Source organism: Polyodon spathula, chromosome 23 (genome assembly GCF_017654505.1).
Source record: "Polyodon spathula isolate WHYD16114869_AA chromosome 23, ASM1765450v1, whole genome shotgun sequence".
Classification (NCBI taxonomy): Eukaryota; Metazoa; Chordata; class Actinopteri; order Acipenseriformes; family Polyodontidae; genus Polyodon; species Polyodon spathula.
The window spans coordinates 25,709,356-25,734,355 of NC_054556.1; the positions used below are offsets into that span (position 1 = coordinate 25,709,356).

Below are 25,000 nucleotides of genomic sequence, written 5' to 3' on the forward strand. Positions count from 1 at the left end.
TCTTTTAGACTTCAGTTCAGTTTTGCAATAGTGTCAAAGCATATGGTCTGAACAGCTTGTGGTGGACAGTTGTTGAGACGCTTTCCAGGCAGATCCACCAGACTGGATGACGTTCATTGTCCTGTCGTTGCGTCCGGCCGGGTGTGCTGTCTTGTATGACAATGACATTCTGAAAGTGGCTCATTCATTCTTCTCAGGGCGTTGGGAACCTCACTACCTGTAGGACTTTGTAGTTGTGTGTGTGTGTGTGTGTGTGTGTATGTGTGTGCGTGTGTGTGTGTGTGTGTGTGTGTGTGTGTGTGTGTGTGTGTGTGTGTGTGTGTGTGTTATGGAAGTCCACCCGTGTCAAACATGCGTTATTTAGTACGCGTTTCAAACATTTAGTACACGGATTGATTTGGACCAATCACAATACATAAAATACTAGGTGTTCTACATAAATGTAAATGAACTACGCATTTTCTACATAAGGGCTGGTCATTTGTAAAATTATATTTAAACTCATTGATTCTCATTTAATTTTCAGTGATCTGCTTAGAACCTGTACTAAATATTTGAAACATGTACTAAATAACACGTTTGTGACCGGGATGGTCTTCCATTGTTTTTAGACCCAGATGGTCTTCAATAGTGCGTTAGTTACCCTCTGTAGCCAACATCATCTGGATTACTGACTCGCTACATGCAATTACTGACCGAGACCACAAGAGGGAGCATGTCCACGTTCCCCAGCTAAGCAGTTTCAGAGCCCACATCGTACCCTGTAAGATCCTGATAAAGCCTTCTCAGCAGAACACTGGTCCATATCACTGATGAAGCTTCACTAACAGCCCCTCACATACTCTGCTCAGTGCTGACACAATGGTCTTTAGTCTCACTGTCATTATTGCTGGACTGCTCCCATAGCATCAGGCACTATAATTTTTGGAGGAATGCCTACAATGTGGGTAGTGCCCTCTGGGTCTTGACTGCTAGGAGACGAAGGGCAGAAGTTATTCATACTGTTTTGTGTCAGTTTTACTTGGTTCACTTCCAGTGACCCTCAGATTTGTATCTCGTTTTGTACAAACCCTGCTTCTCCTATTACAAATCAAGAACTGCAAGGTCCTGACAAAAGCACGCTTGAGTGGACATCAAATAAGATACTTACAGAGTATCAGGTTCATTATTACTAGCACTGCCTTTTTACTGTTTCATCCCAGATTTGTAGGAGTAAAAGGAAGGGTTTTCACTTGTTAGCGTTGTCCTGGGATAACATTATTAGTTCCTTTGAAAAACAGGCCTCTTAAATCCCTTGACTGACTATCCAGGAACCAAAAATCAAGATACATGAGCACTCCAGCTTCTGGTTTTAGTTATTTATTTTTGTCATTTTGAAATCTGTCGGTATTTTCATTTGGAATAGACCTTCATCGAGGTATAATTATACAAAAAATAAAAAGGTTGACAGATTTAGTGGAATTAAAATGATTCCTCACCAGCTTCTATAACATGCCTTCCCCCCTTGTTGTCGCGACAAGCTTTATTTCTCCATTTCCTGGTGATAGTCGAAGAACCTTCTGTCCTGTCGTCGACTCTGCTTGTTTCTGACTTACTCTTAATCTTGTGATTTTAACACACGCTCCCGTCAGCAAGCAGCTTGGGCTTGTATATTAACCTGCATTTATTTATATTGGGAATCAAACTTTAGTTTTACTTTTTTTTAAATTATTTCTTTGTGTGTTAATTACACAGCAGCGTGATATTCATCAGGGTGAATAACACAACTCTGCAGTGTGTGTATTGAAAGCTAGATTGGGGATTCACAGTTGTTAGTCATTTAGAAATTGCTTTTAAAACATAAATCAAATATTATATATACAGTCCTCTACTGTGGATTTCAATGTGTACGGTCTCATTTCAAGGTGTAATGTAGCTCTAAACAGCTTTCTGAAGGTCTATTATTATTATTATTATTATTATTATTATTATTATTATTATTATTATTATTGTAAGGGTTCAGTACAGTTCATTTAATGCAGCAAAAGTTTAAACAATCAAACAGAAATAAAAAATCCTCAACCTTTAACTGAAAATGCATTGTCATCCTAGTACCTTGATTGCAAATGACGTATGTAAAATACATCTTTTATCCGGAATGCTGAGTCTGTTAGTATGATTAAGTCTAAGCTCAAAACATATCTCTTTTGGTCTTCTGTTTATTTTGTAGTTTTACGCTATATAAATAAAGCCTTAAAATTATTTGTGGCACAGTTCGGTTCGGTACCACTGAAGAATAAAGGTCTGTTGTAAGCCATACCGGTTATAATGTATTATAAAGCATGTTTTTATATTAATAACAATATTGAAACAACAGATGTCACCTCAGCTGAGCAGGGATTAATCTAACACACATTCAGCACAAGCTGGAGTGATCTTAGTTTGTCAATAACATGAAACATTATAGCATAGTGTCAGTGTTGCAGTATACTGGTGTGATATTTTCAGTTTGTGTTCATTTTGCAGTATATTGGTGTGCTGCTGAACTATACCGAGATCAGACTTGTTTTTCGAAATGGATGATAGTCACACTTTGTTATTGTACTTATGCATTTGAAACCACAGGAGAGGTTAGAAAGCATTGTGGCAATTCTCATTTCTGGTCTTACCTCAGTGCCCCATCTCCCTAAATGTCAAATATTAGCAGTTTCTGGAAGCTCTTAACCTCTACAAGCCAGCTCTTAAATAGATGTAACAATTCTTCAGCTACGGCTCAGAGAATATGTGTGGGCAGGACAGAGAGCTCTGACTCAAAATGCACCCGAAGTCTGTTTCATCAGATGTGAGTAGGCTGTTAATGAGAGCCAGATGGTTTAATTTGCTTCTTACAAATGTCACACCGCTGCTAAATATGTGGTGTTATGAAGATTACATACACTACATCTTTCACAGGCCAATAAATAACAATTTTATTATTATCATTATCAGCACTTACAATAGAAGAAAATACAAGCTAGCCCTCCAACTCACTCATTGGATTTGTGTTCTAGATATGTGTTTGTCTGTGTGTGTATGTTTGTCTATGTGTGTGTGTGTGTCTCTATGTGTGTCTGTTTGTCTCTCTGTGTGTGTTTGTCTGTGTGTGTGTGTTTCTCTGTGTGTGTGTGTGTGTGTGTATGTGTGTGTGTGTGTGTTTGTGAGCGCGCACGCCCGTTTGTGTATGTGTCAGGGTGTGTGTGTGTAAATGCATGCACCCGTGTGTGTGTGTGTGTGTGTGTGTATGAAACTGCACTACAATTATACCTGTCCTTCTCCAGTGCTTGGAGGTGTGGTAATACTAATGCGTTCTCTTAACTTGCATCTGTTTCACAAGCAACAAAAGCCGCAAATATTCACCATTCTTTATTAGAGCTTACTTAAAGCACTAAAAGGTTGTCCAATGTTTTTTTTTTTTATAATCATTTTACAATTAAAATATTTTTTGTACTTACATGTATACGGTTATGAAAATCAGAGCAGAGGCTGACTATTTCATCTTTTTGTTTGTTAGCTCATGTTAAACTAGCACAGGTACATTTTGACTATGCAGGTCAGGGGAACTTCAGTATTCATGAGGTGGACGGGGCGTTCTGCTGTTATGTGTACTGTTAACTGCCTCTATCAGTTCCCTCTGATGTAATGTTCCTATTGCCAGTTCCATAGCTTCGATGTTCCTGTTCTAAAATGCACAGTGTGTATCTCACCTCACCTGCATGTTGAAACTGAACCTGTATACATTGTTAACAAACTTCCAGAGGCCCTATCGTCTAACGAAAGAGACACTGTCACTCAAACAAAGCTAACTTTATCTGTTGAGCGCGTTAATATCATCAGAATGCACTATTTGCATATATTTAATGACTAATCACTGCTGATCTTTCTCACTGTTTCTTCTTTTCGAAGTGATGACCTCAGTGGTACTGTGGCGTGCTTCTTGTGAAGCTCTTAAAGGTCATGGAATAGGTGAATACACTGTTCTGATTATTTGCATGTAAGGGGGGGACAGGGGGCTCAGATGGAGCTTTTGTTTTGTGGGATATTATTGCACTGCAAATGCAAAAGCCTCCTTTCACGAGGGAGTCGAAACGTCTGATTTTCTGTAGCTCTGCTTTCTGAGACCACCCTGTCATCACCTCCCCTCAGCGATGACAAATACGCCCGCTGGCTCTCTTATTCCACCCAAGGTTACATCTCCCATGGTGCAAAGCAACCCCCAGAGCCAATCCAACAAGACATTTGCAAACATGCATGCTAAGCGTGTGTTCCAGCCCATGTCAAGTCAAGAACACACAATGTTGCATGTCTTCTGCTGTTTACAGTGCACAGGGTTCACGGCTTGTCTGAAAACTTGATTTCTCGATGTTTCTTCTACTGCAGATACAGTAATTGCTAATTACCTTTTAAAAAACTGCTGTCAAAATGCATCATTATGACAGCCCTGGTGGCAGTAAGCCCCAATGCTAAGGAGAGGTATTGTATTTAGTTCATCAGTCAATCGAGTTATAGGAATACGACCCATTTACTGTAAAACAGCACCTACAGTTTCTGCAGCCAATCAAATAGCCTCCATAACACCCACTGACACCTCCATCTGCTTTGCAATGAAAATACATGCAAACCATAGTGCTGTATGCAAGATGATCTGATCCAGTCTGATGCTGTGAAGAGGTGATGCTAGGTGTCAGCATCTTGACATCTGACAAGTGATACTTGATTGAGCCAACCTGTATAATATAACTGGTAACCCCCCCCCCACCCCCCAAAAAATAAATAAAAATAGCATATCTTTTTACAAGGCAATTTCCAAACTAGCACACATGCTTTAGTAACTATTAACTCTAAGCTCTCTAAGCCTTCTTTGATGTTTTTACTCTGCTACAGCTCTGTGGCACCCTCACCTCGCTGGTACTCTTTCTAAGCAGGTTTGTACTTCATGAATTGCTCTAGATTCTCCAAGATGAGCGCACACACAACTGGGGAAAAGGGCCTTCTGTTTGTCTCTGGCCGGTTCTTCAGTTCCTGGATATAACTTTCCTCTTATCTGCATCAAATAACCCATTACCGGGCTTGCAAGATCAAAACGAGCATTAATAATGCATTTGTCAATATTGTTCCTACACTTTATAACTTGTTTTGTGATACCTCGTTGATACATTTTACATCATCTATTAAACATCAATACAGTGTTAAAAAGGTAGTTCTAAATTACACCTGTACAGAGGGTGTGGGGAGTTGTGTGCTTTGCCACCTTACTGTTTGAAAATCCTAACAAGAACACTAGAGCTCTCCAAGTTATAACGACTAGGGATTCTCAAATGCAACCACCAGGGAGGTTTCTATTTGCTGTTGCTGCCTAACCCAATGCAATATTCATTGAGGCTTCTTTTCTGGTGCAGCTCAAGAATGGAAAAGCTCTTGCACTGTGTGATAGCAGACAACACTACCTGAGAAACACTGGCCCAGCCCATGAGATACTAGTGAATCTGGGCTGTAAAACACTAACTGTGATCTGCAGCCCCAGCATGTCCTGCACAGTGTCAGCCGACTGCACAGTCAGAGAGAAACCTAGAGACAAAAATAGCCCACCCAATATTCACACTTTAAATACTACTGAGTCAGCATGTTTGAACAGGTTTCTGGTTTCTCTGAGTTAGCTGCTGCCCTGAAACGCAGAGAGGAAAGTTTGCATATTACTGTACTTCTATGCTAAGGTCACAGGTAAGGTTAGTTTGATCATGAATGATTGAGTGTTTGAAGTTACAGTTGCCCATCCCTCCTTGCTCCTACATTCACTGATAACTCACTGCAGTCTGTTTGATGATAAGTCAAAGTATTACTTTGGTTTAATGGTGCTTTCAACAACTAGGGCTTTGAGCTAAAGAGCTTTCATTTAATGGCCATTCAATGACTCCAGGGGTCTATTGGGTAATAAATGCACCCCATCCAAAACTCAATTGCTATACATACTACAAAGACTTTTTGTTTTTGGTGTGGTTTTACTATCTGAAAACCTAATGTGCTGAGGATGATTTGGAGAATATACCTTTGAGAATCCAGCTTTTTTTTTTTTTATTTTTGGTAATTAAAACACAGCATTAAAACATTTCAAAAGTAGCCCCTGTTGCAACGCTATGCTGTTGGGTTGGCACCGTACTGTTTGCACTCTGAGTTTTGGGATTGTAGATTTGGTATTCTATTATGACCTCATTCACAGTAAGTGGAATACAGGAAATGAACAAATTTCACCCCTTTTCGTGTAAAAGTTCAGCGTTTCATTTTAATTTCCTCTGCAGATCTTGAGAGCAATGGTTTCACTTCCTGCAGAAGCTCCTCATAGTGGGTACCAGCTTGCATTCTGTCATTTTGTTGATGTCATTAAATAAGTTTTTGTAACAAAATGTTTCTCAAACTACTTGTACAGATCGACTAGAGATTATGGTTGCATCTCGAAACACTGTTTGACCACAGATAACCTGTTATGTAACATGTTCTCTGACAAAGATTTCGGCTAGAAGTCTTTCTTCAATTCTAGTTGAGACATTTGTAATAATTCAAACCAAACGTATTTAGTATTACTACTTGTTCTATCATTGAGCACTTTATAGCTCTGCAGGCTTTGCTTTGGAAAGAAGGACTTTGCAAGGCGTACAGAAACTCAATGCAGCGAGGAGTGATGCTGAAGCTGTCTCATAAAGCAGTGGCAGCTGTATGCGCAAAAACATTAACAGGAATTAGAGAAGTGATATTTGTGGTAATAGAGAAATGAGAGTGTAGGAGGATGGGTCCATCTGGGACTCTCTCTCTCTCTCTCTCTCTCTCTCTCTCTCTGTATGGCTGTATGGCTACAGACCTGTGTCCTGAAAGGGCACAAACTTCATGTGACTCAGTCCAATCCATCGCTGGAGCAGACTGGAAGCAAAATGAGTCTGAGCTGCTGCGGCTCCATTATCCAGTGTTACTGTGCTCAGAAGCGTGCTCAAACTTGATCACATCTGAGTCGGACACTTTATATTATTGATGGAATTATTAGTTAGTATTAGTATTAAATATATGAAGAGGAATGCACATTTAGAGTGCATAATAGTAATAATAATAATAATAATAATAATAATAATAATAATAATAATAATAATAGTTTGCCTAAATGCCGCCTTTCCAGTTTTAATATATGAATGCTACTAATATTAGTGAATCCCCTGAGTGTACTCCACTGCTTCCACCCTATCTACAACCCAAGTGAAGTCAGCTCTGAGTAGTGAATAGCTGGGTGTCACCCTGATGAATTCATAGCTATGGAACTGTCAATGAGAGGCGCTTCTGGGCAGACTGCCAAACCAGGCAGTACGACAGGCAGGCACAGAGGCAGGCAAGGAGGCAGGCATCCTCCCACAATCAGCTTGCGTTGAGGACTATCACAACAGAGACTGTTCTAATTATACACCCAGTACAGAGCGCAGCCACAGTGAGAGGGAGAGTGAGAGAGAGAGAGAGAGAGAGAGAGAGAGAGAGAGAGAGAGAGAGAGAGAGAGAGAGAGAGAGAGAGAGAGAGAGAGAGAGAGAGAGCAGCTCTCTCAAAGCTTGATGTTTGTGTGTACACTGTTGTAGCCCATTCAATTAAAGGAGAGCCCTTCTTACTTATTTACAGCACAAGAGGAAACACGGACCTCGCTCAGAAAAGGTAGGCTACTACAATCTAGCTACTTACTCAAGGACAGTGTTCTCCATGCACTACAGCTCGGCAAGGTGGAAGTTATTCCATTATCCAGCCTGCATTTACATTAAGGAAGGATGCACTCGAGTGCAGTTTACAGTACAGCACAGTGCAGCACTTGCAGCTACAAGTTTGGACAAGTGCAGGCTGCTGAATGACTCGTGCATGCCTGGGGTACAGCAGAATGGCCACAGCACAGAGGGGGCTGAGCAACAACAGATTTGAAGAGGGCCACCTCAGAGGTGATTGGCCTGCTAATCCTGCACCTGTACTACTTCCCAGCAGCTACTGTTATTTTGACAGCTTGAGCGTTTTAAGAACTCCCAGATTGTGTATTTAGCTCAGCTCAGCACTATCAGCTAAAAGCCCTATAAATAGACAGACAGGCGCTAACACTAAGAGCAAATCTATTTATCAATTTTAAATGGGCTGTGTGTGGTAGTTTCATATTTGTTATGTTTAGTTCTCCTATAGGCATTATGATACTGTCAGGAATTAGGTATTTATGTTATAGGCTGTTTTTTTTTAATTTTTGCTGTTTGAAAAGCAATAGTTAAGTGCTTTTAAGTGCTTTTATTTTCAGCAAACTGTTTTTTTTTGGAAATTTGCTCTCTGGCAGATTCCCCAGAGGACCTGCAGTGTTGTTGTTTGTGTGCTGTGTGTATTTATATACCAAACCCTTTTTAAAATAAAAGTTATGTTGAGTGTTTTGGTATTATCTTGGATACTGCAATCTTAAAGCAGTCAATCGGAGACACCAAAGTAATATTTTAGCATGAAGGCAGTTTTTTGCTATGATAGTAATGCTTTATGTTAAGCGTATATAAGATATAACCAGGATAGGTCAGATTATTAAACCCCTTTCTTGTTAGCACTAAAGAACAGTGGTTTACGACTGTGCTAAATAATATACAGTTCATTACGTAATTAGCAGACAATTAGTGGGCATCTAAGTTTGAGCAATTAAATGCAGTTTTATAAAAAAAAATTCTCCCTAACCATATCACTAACTTACCAGTATTAACTGATATTACTCTGGCAAGCAGAGATATTAATTATATTACCCTATTATTTACTTTATTACCCCTGTAATATAAAACATTATTATTATTATTATTATTATTATTATTATTATTATTTTTATTATTATTATTATTATTATTTAATTGAACTGTATTATAGATAATGCCAATATTGAGAGAGCACGTATATGAAAAAGCAATAACCTGAAGTAGCTTAGGCATTTATAAGAAACCTATAATTAATTACTGTAGAACATGAAAATGTACACTAGTAATGTGTCATTAAAATGTACTGTAATGTAACTACTGCTTGTTAATGCACAATGCCATACTACAGTGTTGCAAAGCGATAAACAGACAACTTGATCGCTTCAGACCCTCAAGGGTCACAACATGGCATTGATAGGAATCGAATGCAGTTAGAAACGCAGTCAAATACTGAGCCCTTATTCTCCAAGCTTTTATTGATAATAAATAAAGCAGGTCATTTTCATGAAACCTTCCTCGAATGTTTCTAAATGGGGGTTGGTTTCAATACTGGGGTTTAAAAACGCTTTCCAAACTTAGAAGAAAATTACACTTATTTCCTGCTGAATTTCAAAGTTGAAAGTATTCGTGGTAACTTATGTTTACTAAAAACATATAATAAATAATAATAATAATAATAATAATAATAATAATAATAATAATAATAATAATCATAATAATAATAATAATAATAATAATAATAATAATAATAATAATAATAACTACTTTTTAAACTCGCAACTGGATATAAAAAATCATTTTAGTCCTAACTGAATGATACAAACGAGGTGACCAGTCTCCTATTGAGATTCATGCTCTTTCTGTGAACACGATACTCCCTTCCTCCTGGCTTTCCTGCCTGGGGCTGGTGTTGCTTTAAGACCTATTTTTACAGGCACACTCTCATGCCATGTGTAAATGAGTCAGAACTGGGTGTTACATATGCACGAAAATCCTGTTGCTAGACACACTCCCATCAATAGAAACTGTTCATAGCACTGGAATGCAGTCGGATGAAGCTGGCTTGTTCCACAGTGCTGTAGGACACAGGTTACACATTTCTCTGCCAAATCATCTTCTTAAGAACTGGCGACATGGCTTGTCAGTTCATACAAAACACAGCCGGGTGCACACTGCAGATTAACTGTTTATCTTCATCAACTGCAGGATATTCATATAAGGATCTCAAACTGCAATGCTGTTGCTGCATGTTCAGACAAACTGCAGTGTCACTTAACTCGAATCAGATATCTTTAAATTAATAAAAGAGTCCGTCCCAGGTCAGCAGGCATCCTGTAGCGAAACCGGATTTCAAGATCTTCCGAGCAGCTTGAAAAAGCTCAAATCCACTTTTGAATGGACTGCAGTATTGTTGTTGAATGCTTCTCACAGCTCACAAACAATGCTATGTGTAAGCAGCATGTGTATTTGGCGAGGGCTCGCTGTGTTTTTTGATTCACTTCACTGCCTTGCACCTCAGTCCCATCTAGCCGATAGCCCACACTGGAAAGGATGTGGTGAAAAACAATATACAGAGCTCAGAAAGCAGCAGTATAATGCATAGCACCCATCCCATAGCCTGCAAGACACACCACGACCAGTCAATTAGGGAGGCCACATGCCATAGATTTAATTATACACTTAAAATGTTTGAAACGTATATGATTTTCTAAAGGTTCCTTTTTATTCTTTTTGCTGGACACATTAGCCAGATAATTAATAAGGCTCTTCAGTTAGGTTTTGACTAATTGTGTTTGTGTATTGAGTATATTCCAGAAGTGTTTGTGTTCCTGGTTGGGCCTTTGTAATTGTATACCACTGGGATAATGCATTTAAACAATACAGCCTAGTGTATCTAGGCTACTGTCACTTTAAGGAACTCATAACCCATTCCCTCACTCACCTCTGATTGGACATACTATAGATCAGTAATAAAGACCTCTGAAATTGAACGGCAGTATGTAAAACTAAACCCAAGAAGTAGCTCTGAAGCTGCATTCATTAGGGAATACTGTAGTACTGATCATAGTCACACACAAGTCTGCAGAATGTATAACTATTCTGTATTGTATATGGAACTCATTTGATTCTTTGAATTTGCTAAATGGTGTGTTTGCCCTGTTTTTGACTAAGTTTCCAGAGAGAGAGAGAGAGAGAGAGAGACAGAGAGAGACAAACAGAGGGCGAGAAGGTATTTAGAATTAATGAGATCTCACACAAACATCCCTGTCTCTCAGTTTCGCTGTGATATTTGCTTTTCTAGTTGTTATATCTAGTGTAATTATAGCCTGGCTCCTGACAGATCACACAGCTTCTCTTATTTCTCTGCAGACACTGTGATGGAACAATCACAGCTTCCCATCATGCCTGCCATTAACTCTTCAGACATATAGTGTCGGGCAAAACTTTTTTAAGTGACACTGCTGCATGCAGGAAAGCAGAAATAAGGCGTATTTTAAAACAGATATATCTCATGACATCAACACTGAGCAATTTAAAAGTGTGTATTATATTTACTCTTAAATAACTGGCAAATGCAATGATGGCTGGATTTCTAAATAGAAAGGCAGATGAATGGATTTCTAGGTAGGCAGATGCAGGCTTTTACTGGTACCTTTGGATGGAGATTATCTTTCAGCTCTGTGAACTGTTTGCCACCAGTATCTTCTAACCAGAACGCATAGAAGCAGCTTTTTAAAATATGGACCTCTGAGACTTGTGGTTTATTTAGTTTTTTGAATGATGCACTTCGCACATGCATAGATCGACATCCTGCAAGTCTTTCTATTCTTTTACTTCTATGACTAAGCTATGATTCTTGTGTCACCATTGTTTATATCAAGAATACGATTTCTGATACCCCAAAAAATACTTTTCTGATTATGAAACATGTTCCTGATATGATGATTAATTTCTTGACATCTAATACCGGTAATAAAAAACAAAACAAAACATAACATCTGTTTTTGTGACTGAAATGTGTTTATGCACAGCAGAAAGCACACTGTTGATATTAACTATGTGAGTAGGTTTCATAATAATGACACCCCAAAATGTCTAATATCAGTCACTGCATTTCTGATGTCATAAAGATGTAATGTCACTTCCAATGGGCAAGTTGGAGCATGAGATAGGGAATCTGCTTATTTGTCGTTCTTTTAGTCTTGACTTTCTCTCCCATTTCCAAGACATTGAGAAAGACGTTTGTCGCCCTATTTATTACGTTTCTAAATTCAGCACAATTTTATAGTGTTTATAATGAAGGAGGACAGTCCTTGAGCAACCAACAAACTCTTTCCAGAGATTCCTATGGAGTGCTCCACGACAGCTTAACCTTCTAGAGCTCTAGAAAGGTGAGTTGAATTGTATTGCGCAGTGCAATGGAAACAAACCAACACACATTCATCCTGCGATGCGGTTTCACTCAATGCAAATTCAAAGGTAGAGGAGCATTTCTAGACTGGTCACACAGAACTAGAATCTGCATTTGCATACTTCACCATTATGTATGGATCTTGTTTTTGCCTATGCATGTTAAGCTGCATGCCCTGTGTTAATATTTAAAGTGTATTTATAGTTAGCGGTCGCCACCCGCACACTCACAAGTCCCCCACCGTCTGTCTGCAAGACAACATCTCAAACCACTTCCCCGGTTAAAAGTAATGTTAATGCAAGACGAAACATGCATTTCACATTTTTTATTAATCATGTTTTTAGGCGAATTCATCAGGTGAAAATTGTGTGTGGTGTTGCCTTACTCTTAGCTAGGAAGCATAGATTGCAAGGTAGCAAGGGGAGGAGCTTTGTATTAGTGAGTGATAATGAAGAGAGAGAAAGAACAAGTCTGGAACGTATCAGTAACTTTTATAGATCCTGCCTCAATCTTCACCGATCAGCATATCAACATGATTGTCAGCATCTGTGATCACATGAGTATCAGCATAAGTGAGCTTGACGTTTAGCTTTGCTAACTCATTGCTTAAACAAGCAACTAACATACAGCTGGAAAAAAATGACATGCAGTATTGCAAAGAATTAAAAACAAGTTTCTCCTGCCAGCCCTGCTAATGATAATCAAATAACAATGTACAGGTTTCCAAGAATCCTCCTGCAATACAACCAATCACAGCTGCTATTACATCTCCTTTTGGTTTCAATTTGAATGCGTCAAAGCCAATTCAAGAGAAAGGCCTGATCAGAGCAGGCTGGGCAGGAAACGTGTTGCTACAATCAGCTTGCAGCCCCTGCAGAGTTAAAGAGTAGGACCACACGATTCAAGTTCCAGAACTTCCAATAGCGTTCCAAAATCTAAACATGGGAGCAGCCCTTTGAAAACCAATCAGAAAGTCCCTCTGAGCCAATCAAAAGAGCTCCTGATTCAGTTCTTATCAGCTGACACTTTGATCACCCGAGAAGGCGATGGTGTTCCACCTGTTTATTAACTTACTGTATTAGATGTGTTTCAGACAGAGTGTCCGAGGCTATTAGTAACAAGAAAATGAGCTGCAGGAGATAGATTCCTTCCGGGGAGTAGTGGGGTTTTACACAGCAGTTTAAGCAAGCGCAGCCATTTTACATGAAGAAGCAGGGTTGACTGCTGATCTCATTGTCTCTGAAGAACCTGTCTGTATTGTAATGCGAGGGATCCTAACAGGGCAGCTTCAAGACAATCCTCCCTTAGAAGAAAACCAACAACAAAATGAAAAGCATGTGCTGGATCTATGTTCTATGAAGACTGAAAAATAGATTAAATATGAATACTGTCTTATTGCATGGGATCTGTGTTATTACCCTGTAACTAAGCATTAATAGCATGTGGTAAATATACCACTGGCTTGTAGCGTGTGGCTAGGGTTATCTAATTATAACTGCACTGTCTTTGCACTGTTATTGCAATGTGGATACATAGTAACTACAATGTAATTTAACAACCACATGTATTATTACAATTACATTACATTTAGACTTAACCTTTTGCAGTCAACAAAAATAGAGTAAAGTTATCATGACAATATTGTTAAACACAATTTTGAAATAACAGGTAGATGCCAGTTAAAAATGCTGCACAAATCAATATTTTGTACAAAGCTTATGATTAAAAAAAGATTGAAAATGAAACGCCTCCAATCTGTCTATCGGTCGAGTGACCCCAATAAAGCGTTAACCGCTACAGGGCTGGCGAAAGATACTCATTAGAATATTAACAGACACAAGCAAGGAGTGAAAAGGCCAGCGCTGAGAGGCAGGAAACACTGCGCGACTTTGTGATGAGATGTTTAAGAGCAAATCTTAATGAAATTCATGAGAACAAATACCTGCAAAACACAATTGTATTGACACATGTAAGCAAAGCTTTCTGAAGGATGTGGTTTTTGTGGTCCGGATAGCTTGACCTCAGCGCATTTAGTGGGGTAATAACAGTTTTTAAAGCAGCTCACGGAGGTATTGTTGCCCCTGTTTGTCTACCTTGGGACTGATTCTTCATATTCCACAGCACTGGGCTTTTCCAGTAAATGCCTCTACCAGCCCTAGAAGATTATGTATGCAATACCCAGTACAACCAGCCATTGTTTTAAAACAGTGTATTTAGGGTAATTACTGTGTGGCTTTGAAATCAATGAATGCTTTTATTTCGCTCTCTTACTCGAATATTGAGACAGTGAATTAGAACAGGGCCCAGGCCTTATTCAGTATTGGACAGCTATGGCCAAAAGTCCTGCATCGCCCTGTAGAATGAATTAATTTTGCTTCATGAAGTCAAAGGAAATCTCTGTATATATAATAGTGTGTTAATCTCAATCCCAAAATTCTAAGCGATGCAAAACTTTTGGCCATAGATGTAAACCACTAAGTCCTTTGTTTCTTGTTTCATAAGATTGACGTGAAATATTCTCATGCCACAAAGTGTGATTAATGACTTAGAAGATTCTCAATCAAGGTACGTTTTTATTTGTAAACTTGAAAATAAATTGTTCACACGCACACAATAAAGTATTTCCATCATTTTCCGAGAAGCACACTGAATATAAAACACATTTAAATATATAAAGTGCAGAACACAATACTCAATAGAGATATACAGGGTGTCTATTTGTAAGTGGCCTACAGAGGGCGCCATGATGCTTCGGATGTAGGTGTTTTCCAAAGTACTCCTGTTGATTTCCCTGCATGGCTGTAACTAGCTATGAGGCCACTGAGGCCGTGTCCTCGGTTGTTTTTTGTATCATTAATGCTGATGCTCATGTAAAAATTCTGTTAAAGTACAAAAGACTCCTTCATTTTCTCTGTTGGTTTGCAAAGTAACCTAGATTTGGAGGTTGAATAGAAAGTACCGAGCAGTCATATAAATACTGCAGCTATAGCTTGAAACCTCTGTTTGACCTAGGCAGCTCTGGGTACGACACTGTTCCCCTGTCGTGTGCTATAAATAAGTAAAGTTACCATTTCTTATTTATTAATTCACATTTTAAATATTTTACCAAGTCTAGAATTAGTAGCAACAGTTCCCACACACAAGCGTACATAATACAAGGTTGCATGACAAGCACAAAATGGTGCATATTCTTCTCATGGAATGTGAGTCTCAGGGGAGCTTTATTTGTTTATTTATTCCACTGGGGCTGGACTCAGTGTTAATGGCAGGCCAGAACGTTCTCTCATAAAGAGTAAGGGCTTGTGCTGTCAGCTGTTGTTTTGGTGAGCTGACGATCCTTCCTAACCAAACAGGCGGGTTTGTCTTAGTTTGCCATTAACACTGGAAATGTTCTACAGCTCATATTTTTTAAACAGAAATCCCTTGTGAAAGGTGAGATGTTTTTGAAATGCGTCGGGACATTTGGTAGTGAGAGAGACTGCAGGGTATAGTCCTGTTTATGCAGTTTGTGCATGACTGTGTAATTGCTTTGCGTACTTCCCATTTTTACAGAAAGAAAAGATTATGAATAGACAAAAACCACATAAGGCACAAAACATATAACAATACATATGCATATTTTTTTCCTTTTACAAAAAAATGGAAACTGAGCATCAGGGTAAATGCTGTGAATAGGGCCTTATGTGACTTGATTTACACCTAATAAGCTAACTGTGGTGTAAGAACACAGTTATTAATCACATGTTGTTAGAGATGTAATTACAGATTTTTATTTGGGCAGTTTCTTGTAATAACAGTTTGAAATGTCTGAGATCCAGAGATCAATTATCTTGTGATCTTGACATGACAAACTTGAAATGTTGAGAATGTCAAGCCATCACACTCTTGTAACATGTTTTGATACTTTAATCTTACCATATATATATATAATATCATATATATATTATATCTTATATATATATATATATACTATATACCACATATGTTGTATTTATGCACATATATATATATATATATATATATATACACACACACACACACACACATATATTATTATATATATATATCTATATATAAATATATATATAATATATAGATAGATAGATAGATAGATAGATATATGATTGATTTTCTAAGCATGTTCTGAACTGCTGTTTTATAAAAGCAAGTCATTTGAACAATGAAATGATATTTAGTCTGCTTTTGCTATCATTTTTTTAACTGAAAAAAGGCTTGTCTCAACAGCCTGCTGCATACTGTATTTTTTATTTAAAATGTTAACGTGGATAATTTATTTTGAGGGGTATTATTAACCAAATAGAGGCATTTTAGTTAAAAAAAAAACAGTCCACATGAATCTAGAATATTATGATGTGTCTGGAACTGATTAAACATATTAAAATATATCATTTTCGTCAACAGATAATAATACATTTAAATATGTTTCATTGCACATCTTGTGTATATATTAAAAGTAAACCGAACAGATAACGTGTGTAACATGCATCTATCAATAGCAGGGTTGGCAATGTGAAAATATGATTTCATTAAATATGCAATACTACAGGGACAGTGAGGATATATTTGAATTTATGTTAGTTAAAATCAAAAAAGAAAGCAACGTTATTTTTGTTTATTAACACAGTTTTTTTTTCTGTTTATCAATTGCTTCTAATTGTATGTAATAATTCTAATTTTATGATATTTTCTCTCTACTTCATACAAGTATGAAGTAGAAATTTCCCTGCCATAATATATCGTGTTTAATTCTGTAATTCCATTCCATTAAAATGCATGGATTCTATGTTGTTTGCTTACAATTCAAACATCTCTGACGTATATTTATTTGTCTCTGTGTGAATCCAGTAACCTGGTAAATTAACGGAAAGTTATCCAGTAAAAACAAAACATGTCACGGATATACAGCTGCATTATTGAAAGAATTGTACAGATTTATTTATTTTTGATAGCATGCCTTTTGATATTTTTTTTTATAGCACCTTTTGATATATATTTTTTTGATAGCATGCCTTTTGATATTTATTTGATAATATCTTTATATATATAATTTTGATAGCATCTTTTGATATATATATTTTTGATAGCATGCCTTTTGATATTCTTAAAAAACTATTTTCATGTCACTTATTTATATAATTAGTTTTTGGAGACAGTATTTTGTGAATATTATTAGAAATTTTTGATAGCATGTCCTTACGGAAACAATCTATAGGTGGACACTTTCTCCACTGTAAAGAAGTGACATCCTTTGTTATACTTAAATTTTTTGGAGCATGCCTTTTGGAATTAAAAACTGAACTTGGTTTTTACACTGTAGTTTGTGAAATGTTATAGTAAATGGACATAAACATTAAATTTAACAGACAAAAAGAAATTCTTTGGTAACCTGGATACCTTCCTCTAGAAACCATATATAATATATATATATATATATATATATATATATATATATATATATATATATATATATATATATATATTATATATATATATAAATATAGATAATAATATCTGAGCTTTTGGAAAGAAGGATAATCTCTTCAGTTTTTTCTGTAAATACTTCAGTTTTTCTGTAAATGCGGCAGCTTATCAGTTACATTTTATCAGAGGATACAAAACGATTACTGTTTAAAAAAAAAAAAAAAGATGTAACCTTTTAGAATGCTAAGAATTCATTTGGAGTATTTTTTATAAATATTGCCCTGTATCTTAACAAGTACTGAGTTGTGGTATTAATTTAACTAAATAACATGTCTATTTATACTGTAAGGCTATCTCTCTGAACACTAGAGAAGCACACATCATGCAGCTAAGCAACAGTGTGTGTGTGTGTGTGTGTGTGTGTGTGTGTGTGTGTGTGTGTGTGTGTGTGTGTGTGTGTGTGTAGTAGTAGTTTTACTACATATCTCAAAACAAGTCACATGTAGCATATAGCGTTCTTTGGTTATAATGTAATTACCACTTTTTATTTCTCATTTGCCATTTGCTTTTTATAGCAATACTAAATTAAGATCACCCATGTTAAATATTTAGCAGACATGTTGTAATCATACCCTGAAAATATTACACCTCCTCTTACCAGATATTACCTTTAAAACAATAATGCAGGCATGCTTTGCAATAATAGAAAAGGTGTAGCTAGAAAGTGTGTTGTGATTTTTAAGAATTGTGTAGGGAATATTTATAACCTCTACTGGTAATAAAAAAAAAAAAAAAACGTTCCTGAACGTCTCAAAGAGGATTCCTTGTTATGAAATATGCCGTATTATTTTGTGTTATAAATCTAAATAATTGACAAGCTAAATGCTGAAAGGCTGACTGATTGAAAGTTTGATTCTCATCATAAATAACCCCGTCGGTCATGAATATTTTATTACATTTTTTGAAATTTTAAAAACACTATATCTGTCATAATGTTGAAAAAAACAAACCATACACGCATTATAAAACAGATCCATGACCGATAAGAGCAAATAATCACAATCAAAATAACACAAATGCTACTGAATGCCACTTTTCTAAAAATACTTTTTGGAAGTTTTGCAAGTGTGGATTGAGTAGTTGCTATTAAAAACACACAAAGTTCAATCAGCAGTTTGACCTTTGGGGCTTTGCATCCACAAACCGATGGGCACAGATAAAGACACGCAGAACCCTGAGGACCTGCCTTGCACACCCACTGTTTTCTCTTCGCTCTAATTGGACTGCTGTGCTCACCGTTGTACGCATGTGAAAGAATACTTGTGCATGCAGTTTCATATCTGTTTGGTGTCAGCGCTAATCAAGCTCTGGAACACACAAGCACATCAGAAAAAAAACAAGCATTGTACTGTTTTAGCATTGATCTGGGAGACCTTTTCAAAGCCGACGTGTGAGCCTGTTCTGTGGAGCTATTGAATCCAGAGTGACATTTTAGTAATGGCTCTGCTGTCCTTACATCTGCTTCTCTTTAAGATTTCTGGGTAGCACTTTATTCTGAGCGTCATAAACAAGTATATTATTCATGCAAGTAACCATTTGCTGAAGCTTAGTTACATGTTAATGAACAGTCAATAGATATGCCATGCATGTGTGTGTCTATCATTAGACTACCATTGCAGCTCATATTTCTTATGCATGTGGACAATGTTTTTTGAGACTTGGCAGTTTTCTACACTAGTAAAAAAAAAAGACATACAAAGACTGGTATGTAGCGTTTCTGGTATTATTCTATCAGCTATCCGCACTGCCTAACTAATCCACATTAAAACTTAAACCACATGTGTGTGTGTACATTGAGATTTTGAAGTTGGAATGAACATTCTTTAGCAAGTTATCAAGGTTATAAGAATCTAGGTCATGGGTGGTTTGTCAAGAGTTTCCGGTTGGTCGGGCTAATGATGGTTTTATCTTCAGAACCATGGGCATTTACTGATTTGTGTTTGAATGCTATGTATAAGGAATGGACTGTGCAGTTTTGATGAACCAGTGAGTGAGAATTTGCTATGAGGTTTTAATCACCTATGTGTAATTTTATACCAATTTTATAAAATGATCATCACAAACCAAATATTTCACTTACAACACAAAAGCCTTATTTGCTCAATTTCTATCTGCAATACTGCACCCCTTCAGTGTTCTGAGAATTATTTGGAATCCCTTTCATTATAGAATGAAGCATATCAGGGTTTTACAATGAGTTTCAGCTACACTGGTAACTTTATTACTAGACAAAAACTTCCTCTGTATCTTGAAGTTAGTTTCAAAACAGTTGCTTTTCTATTGCCTCAGTGTTACTGTACACAGACACACAGCTCATTATCTGTTTTTGCCGTCTTAATAAGCTGACCCAAGCTGTAGGCTCTTGTCAGTGTGTTTGCGTTTGTCTGTGTACATAAGCAGACACGCTGTTCGATTACGCTAATATATAATTATTATATATATATATATATATATAATATTGTCTGCGATATCATATATATATATGAATATAATATATATATGCTTTTAGTAATAAATAACACATTATTTTAAACTTTCAGTGGCCCGTCCAAAAATAATCTACTTGATGTAATTCACACATAGATGAATGCCAGATTATAAATAATGCATTCTAATCTGCAGGACCTTAAAAAAAACGTGTTTTTATATGCATTTTATTTTAAAAGTGCATCTTTTGCTGTAATCATAACAATCAGATATAAAAGGCCATCAAGATAAGAAGTCTCCAAACATTAACTGTTGTGGGTCTCTGATATTTGCAGAGCCTGTATGGATTTGAGTCAGATCCCCCCCCCCCCCCCACGGGGGCCTGGCAATGCGTGGGATGAGCTTGGCTCCACCAGCTCTTTCTGTTGATGTTCTGTGTCTCAGTAACAAGACTCTTGTTCCAGTCTCCCATTGGCCACTCTGCCCTTTCTAACTGAGTAATCAGAGTGGGTGGCAGTAAGCGGGCCGGTGCTGTGGCGATACTGAGCTGACGTGGGCCCCGGATGGCATTGTGAGAGCTCAGTATTACTCACCCTGCACACACTGCACTTGAGGGAGCGTTCAGGAGCTTCAACACAGAAAAGCAAACTTTCACTCACACTGCTGCTGTTTTTAGTTGGAGAAAAAAAAAACAAAGCATCCAGTCTTGCACTAAAGTGTTTTTGTTTTTTACACAAGTCTGCGCTTGTGAACTGGTCTGTTGGGCTAAGTCTTTGGGACGGTTTTCAATTGGATTTGCAGGAATCCGATTTCTCTGAAGACTGAACAGTGATTCAATGGGGCATGTCGTGGTCTTGAACAGAGGTCAGTTGACATGCATTTAGTAATTTCATTTCCTTACCATTAAGTTGGGTAATATTGTTTTTTGTAAAAAGCCAGTGCTGGTTCTAATGCAATAGAGTTGGCAGAGCGCAAAACCTTTGCTGATGTCAGCTCTATGGTCTGCGGTTTGCTGCAACATCTAAAATATTCTATTTTGTGCTAATATTAATGCACCTAGCAAGAGGAATTGTATGATGTTACTCAGAGAAACAGCTGGTGGTAAAGATGGACCATCCATAATAAACATAACAAACTTTTCCTAACAAAGCAGAGCTTAATAGTACCTTTTTTTTGATGACAAGTAAGCACTCAGGGTTCCTGTTCAAATACCAGTTACTGATTGTCTACAATATCCACAGCTTTACAGCAGTCACCTCCAAAAGGGAAAGCAAATCCATGGATATAATTGTGCTGTTCAACATTGCAGAACACGTCCCATGGAGTTCAAACAGTTCTGTACAGTAGAGATGAAATATAACAGATTTGACTATTTCATTTGCACTGCCCACAATCTTGTGCTGACTGGTAAAAATGACCAGCACAGCACTGCATTTACCTATATATCCTATATGGCATACCTGGTCCACAGCTAGGGAGTTAGCTTTCTCTTAACATTAGAAAAGCCATGGCATCTTTTAAACCTATAAGCCCAGGCTTCTTGATGGAGCGTGTTTCAATGTAGTTAGCCTCTATCAAACTATGCCTTCCAGTGTGACTGGAGTGCTCTGCTCTGAAATGCTTTGACATCAGCTACTGAAACAGTATATTTAACATTGTACCTAATGTAGACTGTAGAAACAATGTTAACAGAGGGCTACAGCAGCTGCTTTGCATTTTGAAATATTCAAGATTTACTGTATTACCCACTCCACCTGTTTCTAAACAGTGCTTAATGTCTGGGCTGTGATTTACTGTCTAAGTAAGGACCTGGCCGAGAATAGGCTGCATTAAGGGGTTCTGAATAAGTAATAGTCCCATCATTGAGATTTAAAAATAAGGGAGAATGCATGGCAAGCACAGTGCTCTTATACACATGTACACAGACCCACAAGATGAATCCATTTACAAAACGTATTGAAGTGAAGTCAATCTTCATTACTGTTTAAACGGGACTTTGAAAAGCCAGTGATCCAATTCAGCTGGTTACTGAGTGTTACACAGCTGTGGCCAAAGGTTTTGCATCATCCTATAGAAATCAAACATTTTGCTTAATAAAGTCGAATGAAACCTGCTGAATAATGTCGAAAGTCACATATTGAACAGCATGCCGCTTTGTAGTTTTCCACATACTTAACGAAAAAACTATTATGGTTTCTGGTAGACTTTTACAATATCATTTAGCAATTTCTTTGATTATACAAAGTTAAATAAAATATCTAAAAAAGAAAATTCTTAAAATGATGTCTCAATCCTAAAATTCTGGGTGATGCAAAACTGTTGTCCAGAGCTGATCTTGCGCAGCACCATTGAGACCAGAAGATTACAATCAAGGTTGCAAAACTGTAAAGTTAATCTTTCTGCACACTCTAACCCTAACCCTAACCGTAACCCTTTTCTGATACAATTGTGTACTTATATATTGTGCACATTAAGTACATTGTAGCGATGCATATTAGCATTGCAATTGTGCGTAAGTACACATGCATTTACTAAGTAACTGCTGTGTAAATCCACGGTAATTCCAGGCACTTCATGTAAAGTGTTACACTGTGGCTATGTGGAGTTTACCTGTTGGGTTGCTCATGCTGCCACATTATTCAGGGTTGCAGGGTTTCAGCACAGAGGAAGGGGGAGGATGTTGCTATGGGGGTTGTTGCAGGGTGGGATATACAGAGTGACCCCCCATCCACCCTGCCCCCTCTGGAAACAGACACATGTGTGCGTCAGTAATTCAGTGCCAATATTGTGGAGAAATCATACAGAGTATTTAAATTGCCGGTGCAGTACCAGCAATTGAAAAGGAAAACCCCGGGTGCTCTTTTCCACTAAGTTGGTAAAATATTGTGCTCTTACTGTTGCTTGCAATGCGATTAACATGTTTCCACAGCTAGGGGCTTTTCACCAAATTCTGGAGTTTTCAGACAATTTAATTAAGTTTGTATCCGTTGAAACATCTTGAACAACATACTCAAGAAAAACCCAACCAGTCATTTTCCATGGAGAAAAATAGCGCAATCTGCTAATAACCTTTTCATTGCACAAGCTAATATTGTAGATTCAAATGTCATTGTTCTGGATTCCACAAAGTGTCTTTTTCAATGTTTTCAAGTCTTCACTTCAAATGTGTGCGTGCTGGGGCACCCCTGCCCTACCATCACACCACTAAATAAAGACAGATAGAAACTTAGCAGACACATGGATAGATGTTTGCACTTCAAACACTTACCACTACTTTACAAACTCTGTGTTTTCCTGTTGCAGGTGAACTACAAATGAAGCTTCATCCTCTGTGAGGAGCCAGTAATGCTGCCTCAACGAACAGCAACTTTAAACCCAATCTTCACGCAAGAGGCCCATGTGACCTAAGACCAGCCTGTGGGAGCACAGATCTGCCGCGAGGCCAAATGAATTCGGCTCCAGATCGCAGGAAAGAATGTTTGCCTCCAAAGAAGAGAGAGTTCCAGGCCCCGAAGCAGCGAGTCTCAGCCGAGGAGCCCTCCAAAGACTCCTTCAAGCAGCCCTCACCGCAGTGGAGGAAACGCACAGAACCCCAGGCCAAGGACCCCGCCCACTGCAGCAGCACTTCACTTCTGACCTTGAAGTATCCCACGTATAACCTAACTGCTCCACAGTGGCTAACCTCAGTCCCAGCAGCACAGCAAGACCCCGTCTTGTGGGGGAGCCATTACGCCAGGACTGCTGACCCCTCTGCCGCCTATAACAGCTTCCTCCATCCCGGAGCCCCTCCGCTGACCTCCAGGTGGAAACACGACCCAAATCAACAGTCAGCCCACAGAGCCCCCAGCGAGTACCAGCCTGGTTATGGAGTCGATCCAAGGGAGTTATGGCCTCACCTGTCTGCAGGGAAGCAGTCCTTCAGTCCCTCACTTCCTTTGCCTAGCACCCAACCCCGCCAGCAGCCTCCCTCCCCTAGGGATCCCCTGCATGGCCACAGGAAGCACTTGACTACTGAAGCTACTAATGGGTTTGATGGGACGGCGCTGGGGCCAGGAAATCCTTTCTCTCAATACCACTTCAAGGGCAGAGCTCCTGAGAACTACCCCAATGGTAAGAGGAAATGCCCTGGAGATCAGAGATTGTTGGATACCGCCTCTTCTAAGCACAGCAGGCCGTCCAAAGCAGCAAACTCCCATTCAGCAGACTACAGAAAGGACCAACGGCTGTTCAGCCAATCCCATTCCCATGCCCAGGCCACCGTAGAGAGTAGGAGAGCAAAGCATGCTGCTCTAGACGAGGTGAGCCCCGTGCGCTCCACTGGATGGGCTCAAATCTTTTATGGCTTGCCAGCTTCATCCACCTATATGGGAATACAGCGTCCTCCCCTCGGCTATTCCATTTACAGCCATCTAGATCCTGCACAGGGCCCAGCTATCCCCTTTTACAGCCAGCAAGGAGAATCAGGTCTGACACTCAGGACCTCAGGGCTCCTTTCAGTTTCGAATAGGATTGTTCCACCTGGAGTCCCTCTGACAGTGGGGGGCTCCGGTAGTGATAGCCAGCACCCCTCTCCCGGAATCCCTATCGATTATTCGATTCACTCTCCCGCCGGGCATCCCTCACACACTGAGGCTGGGACCACTGTCTCTGCCTCCTCTCCCTCCCCTTCTCCAGCTCCCAAACCCCCCCTAGTCCTACCTCATTTCGCAAAGGGTTCCCTCATCCAGCTGTCCACGGGAGAGCTGAGGAGAGTGGAGGACATGCACACGGAGGACTTCATGTGTAGTGCGGACGCCAGCCCCGAGCTTCGTCTCAGCTACTGCACCGTGCAGAGGATCAGGGAGAGCCCAGACCCTGGCTTCACTCAGCTGCAGGTCCTGCTGAGTGATCACACTACTCAGGTTTGTGTGCTCTAGATGA

At 38.7% G+C, this 25,000-nt stretch overlaps 1 protein-coding gene across 1 annotated transcript; it reads left to right on the plus strand.

Annotated features, from left to right (window-relative positions):
* The first annotated feature begins 7,556 nt into the window (after window positions 1-7,556).
* On the plus strand, window positions 7,557-24,996 carry LOC121297934 (ataxin-1-like). The gene is made up of 2 exons (XM_041224570.1): window positions 7,557-7,696; window positions 23,384-24,996. Exon 2 carries the CDS (start codon window positions 23,527-23,529, stop codon window positions 24,994-24,996), a length of 1,470 nt encoding a protein of 489 aa, XP_041080504.1. The 5' UTR covers window positions 7,557-7,696; window positions 23,384-23,526.
* Window positions 24,997-25,000: the final 4 nt, after the last annotated feature.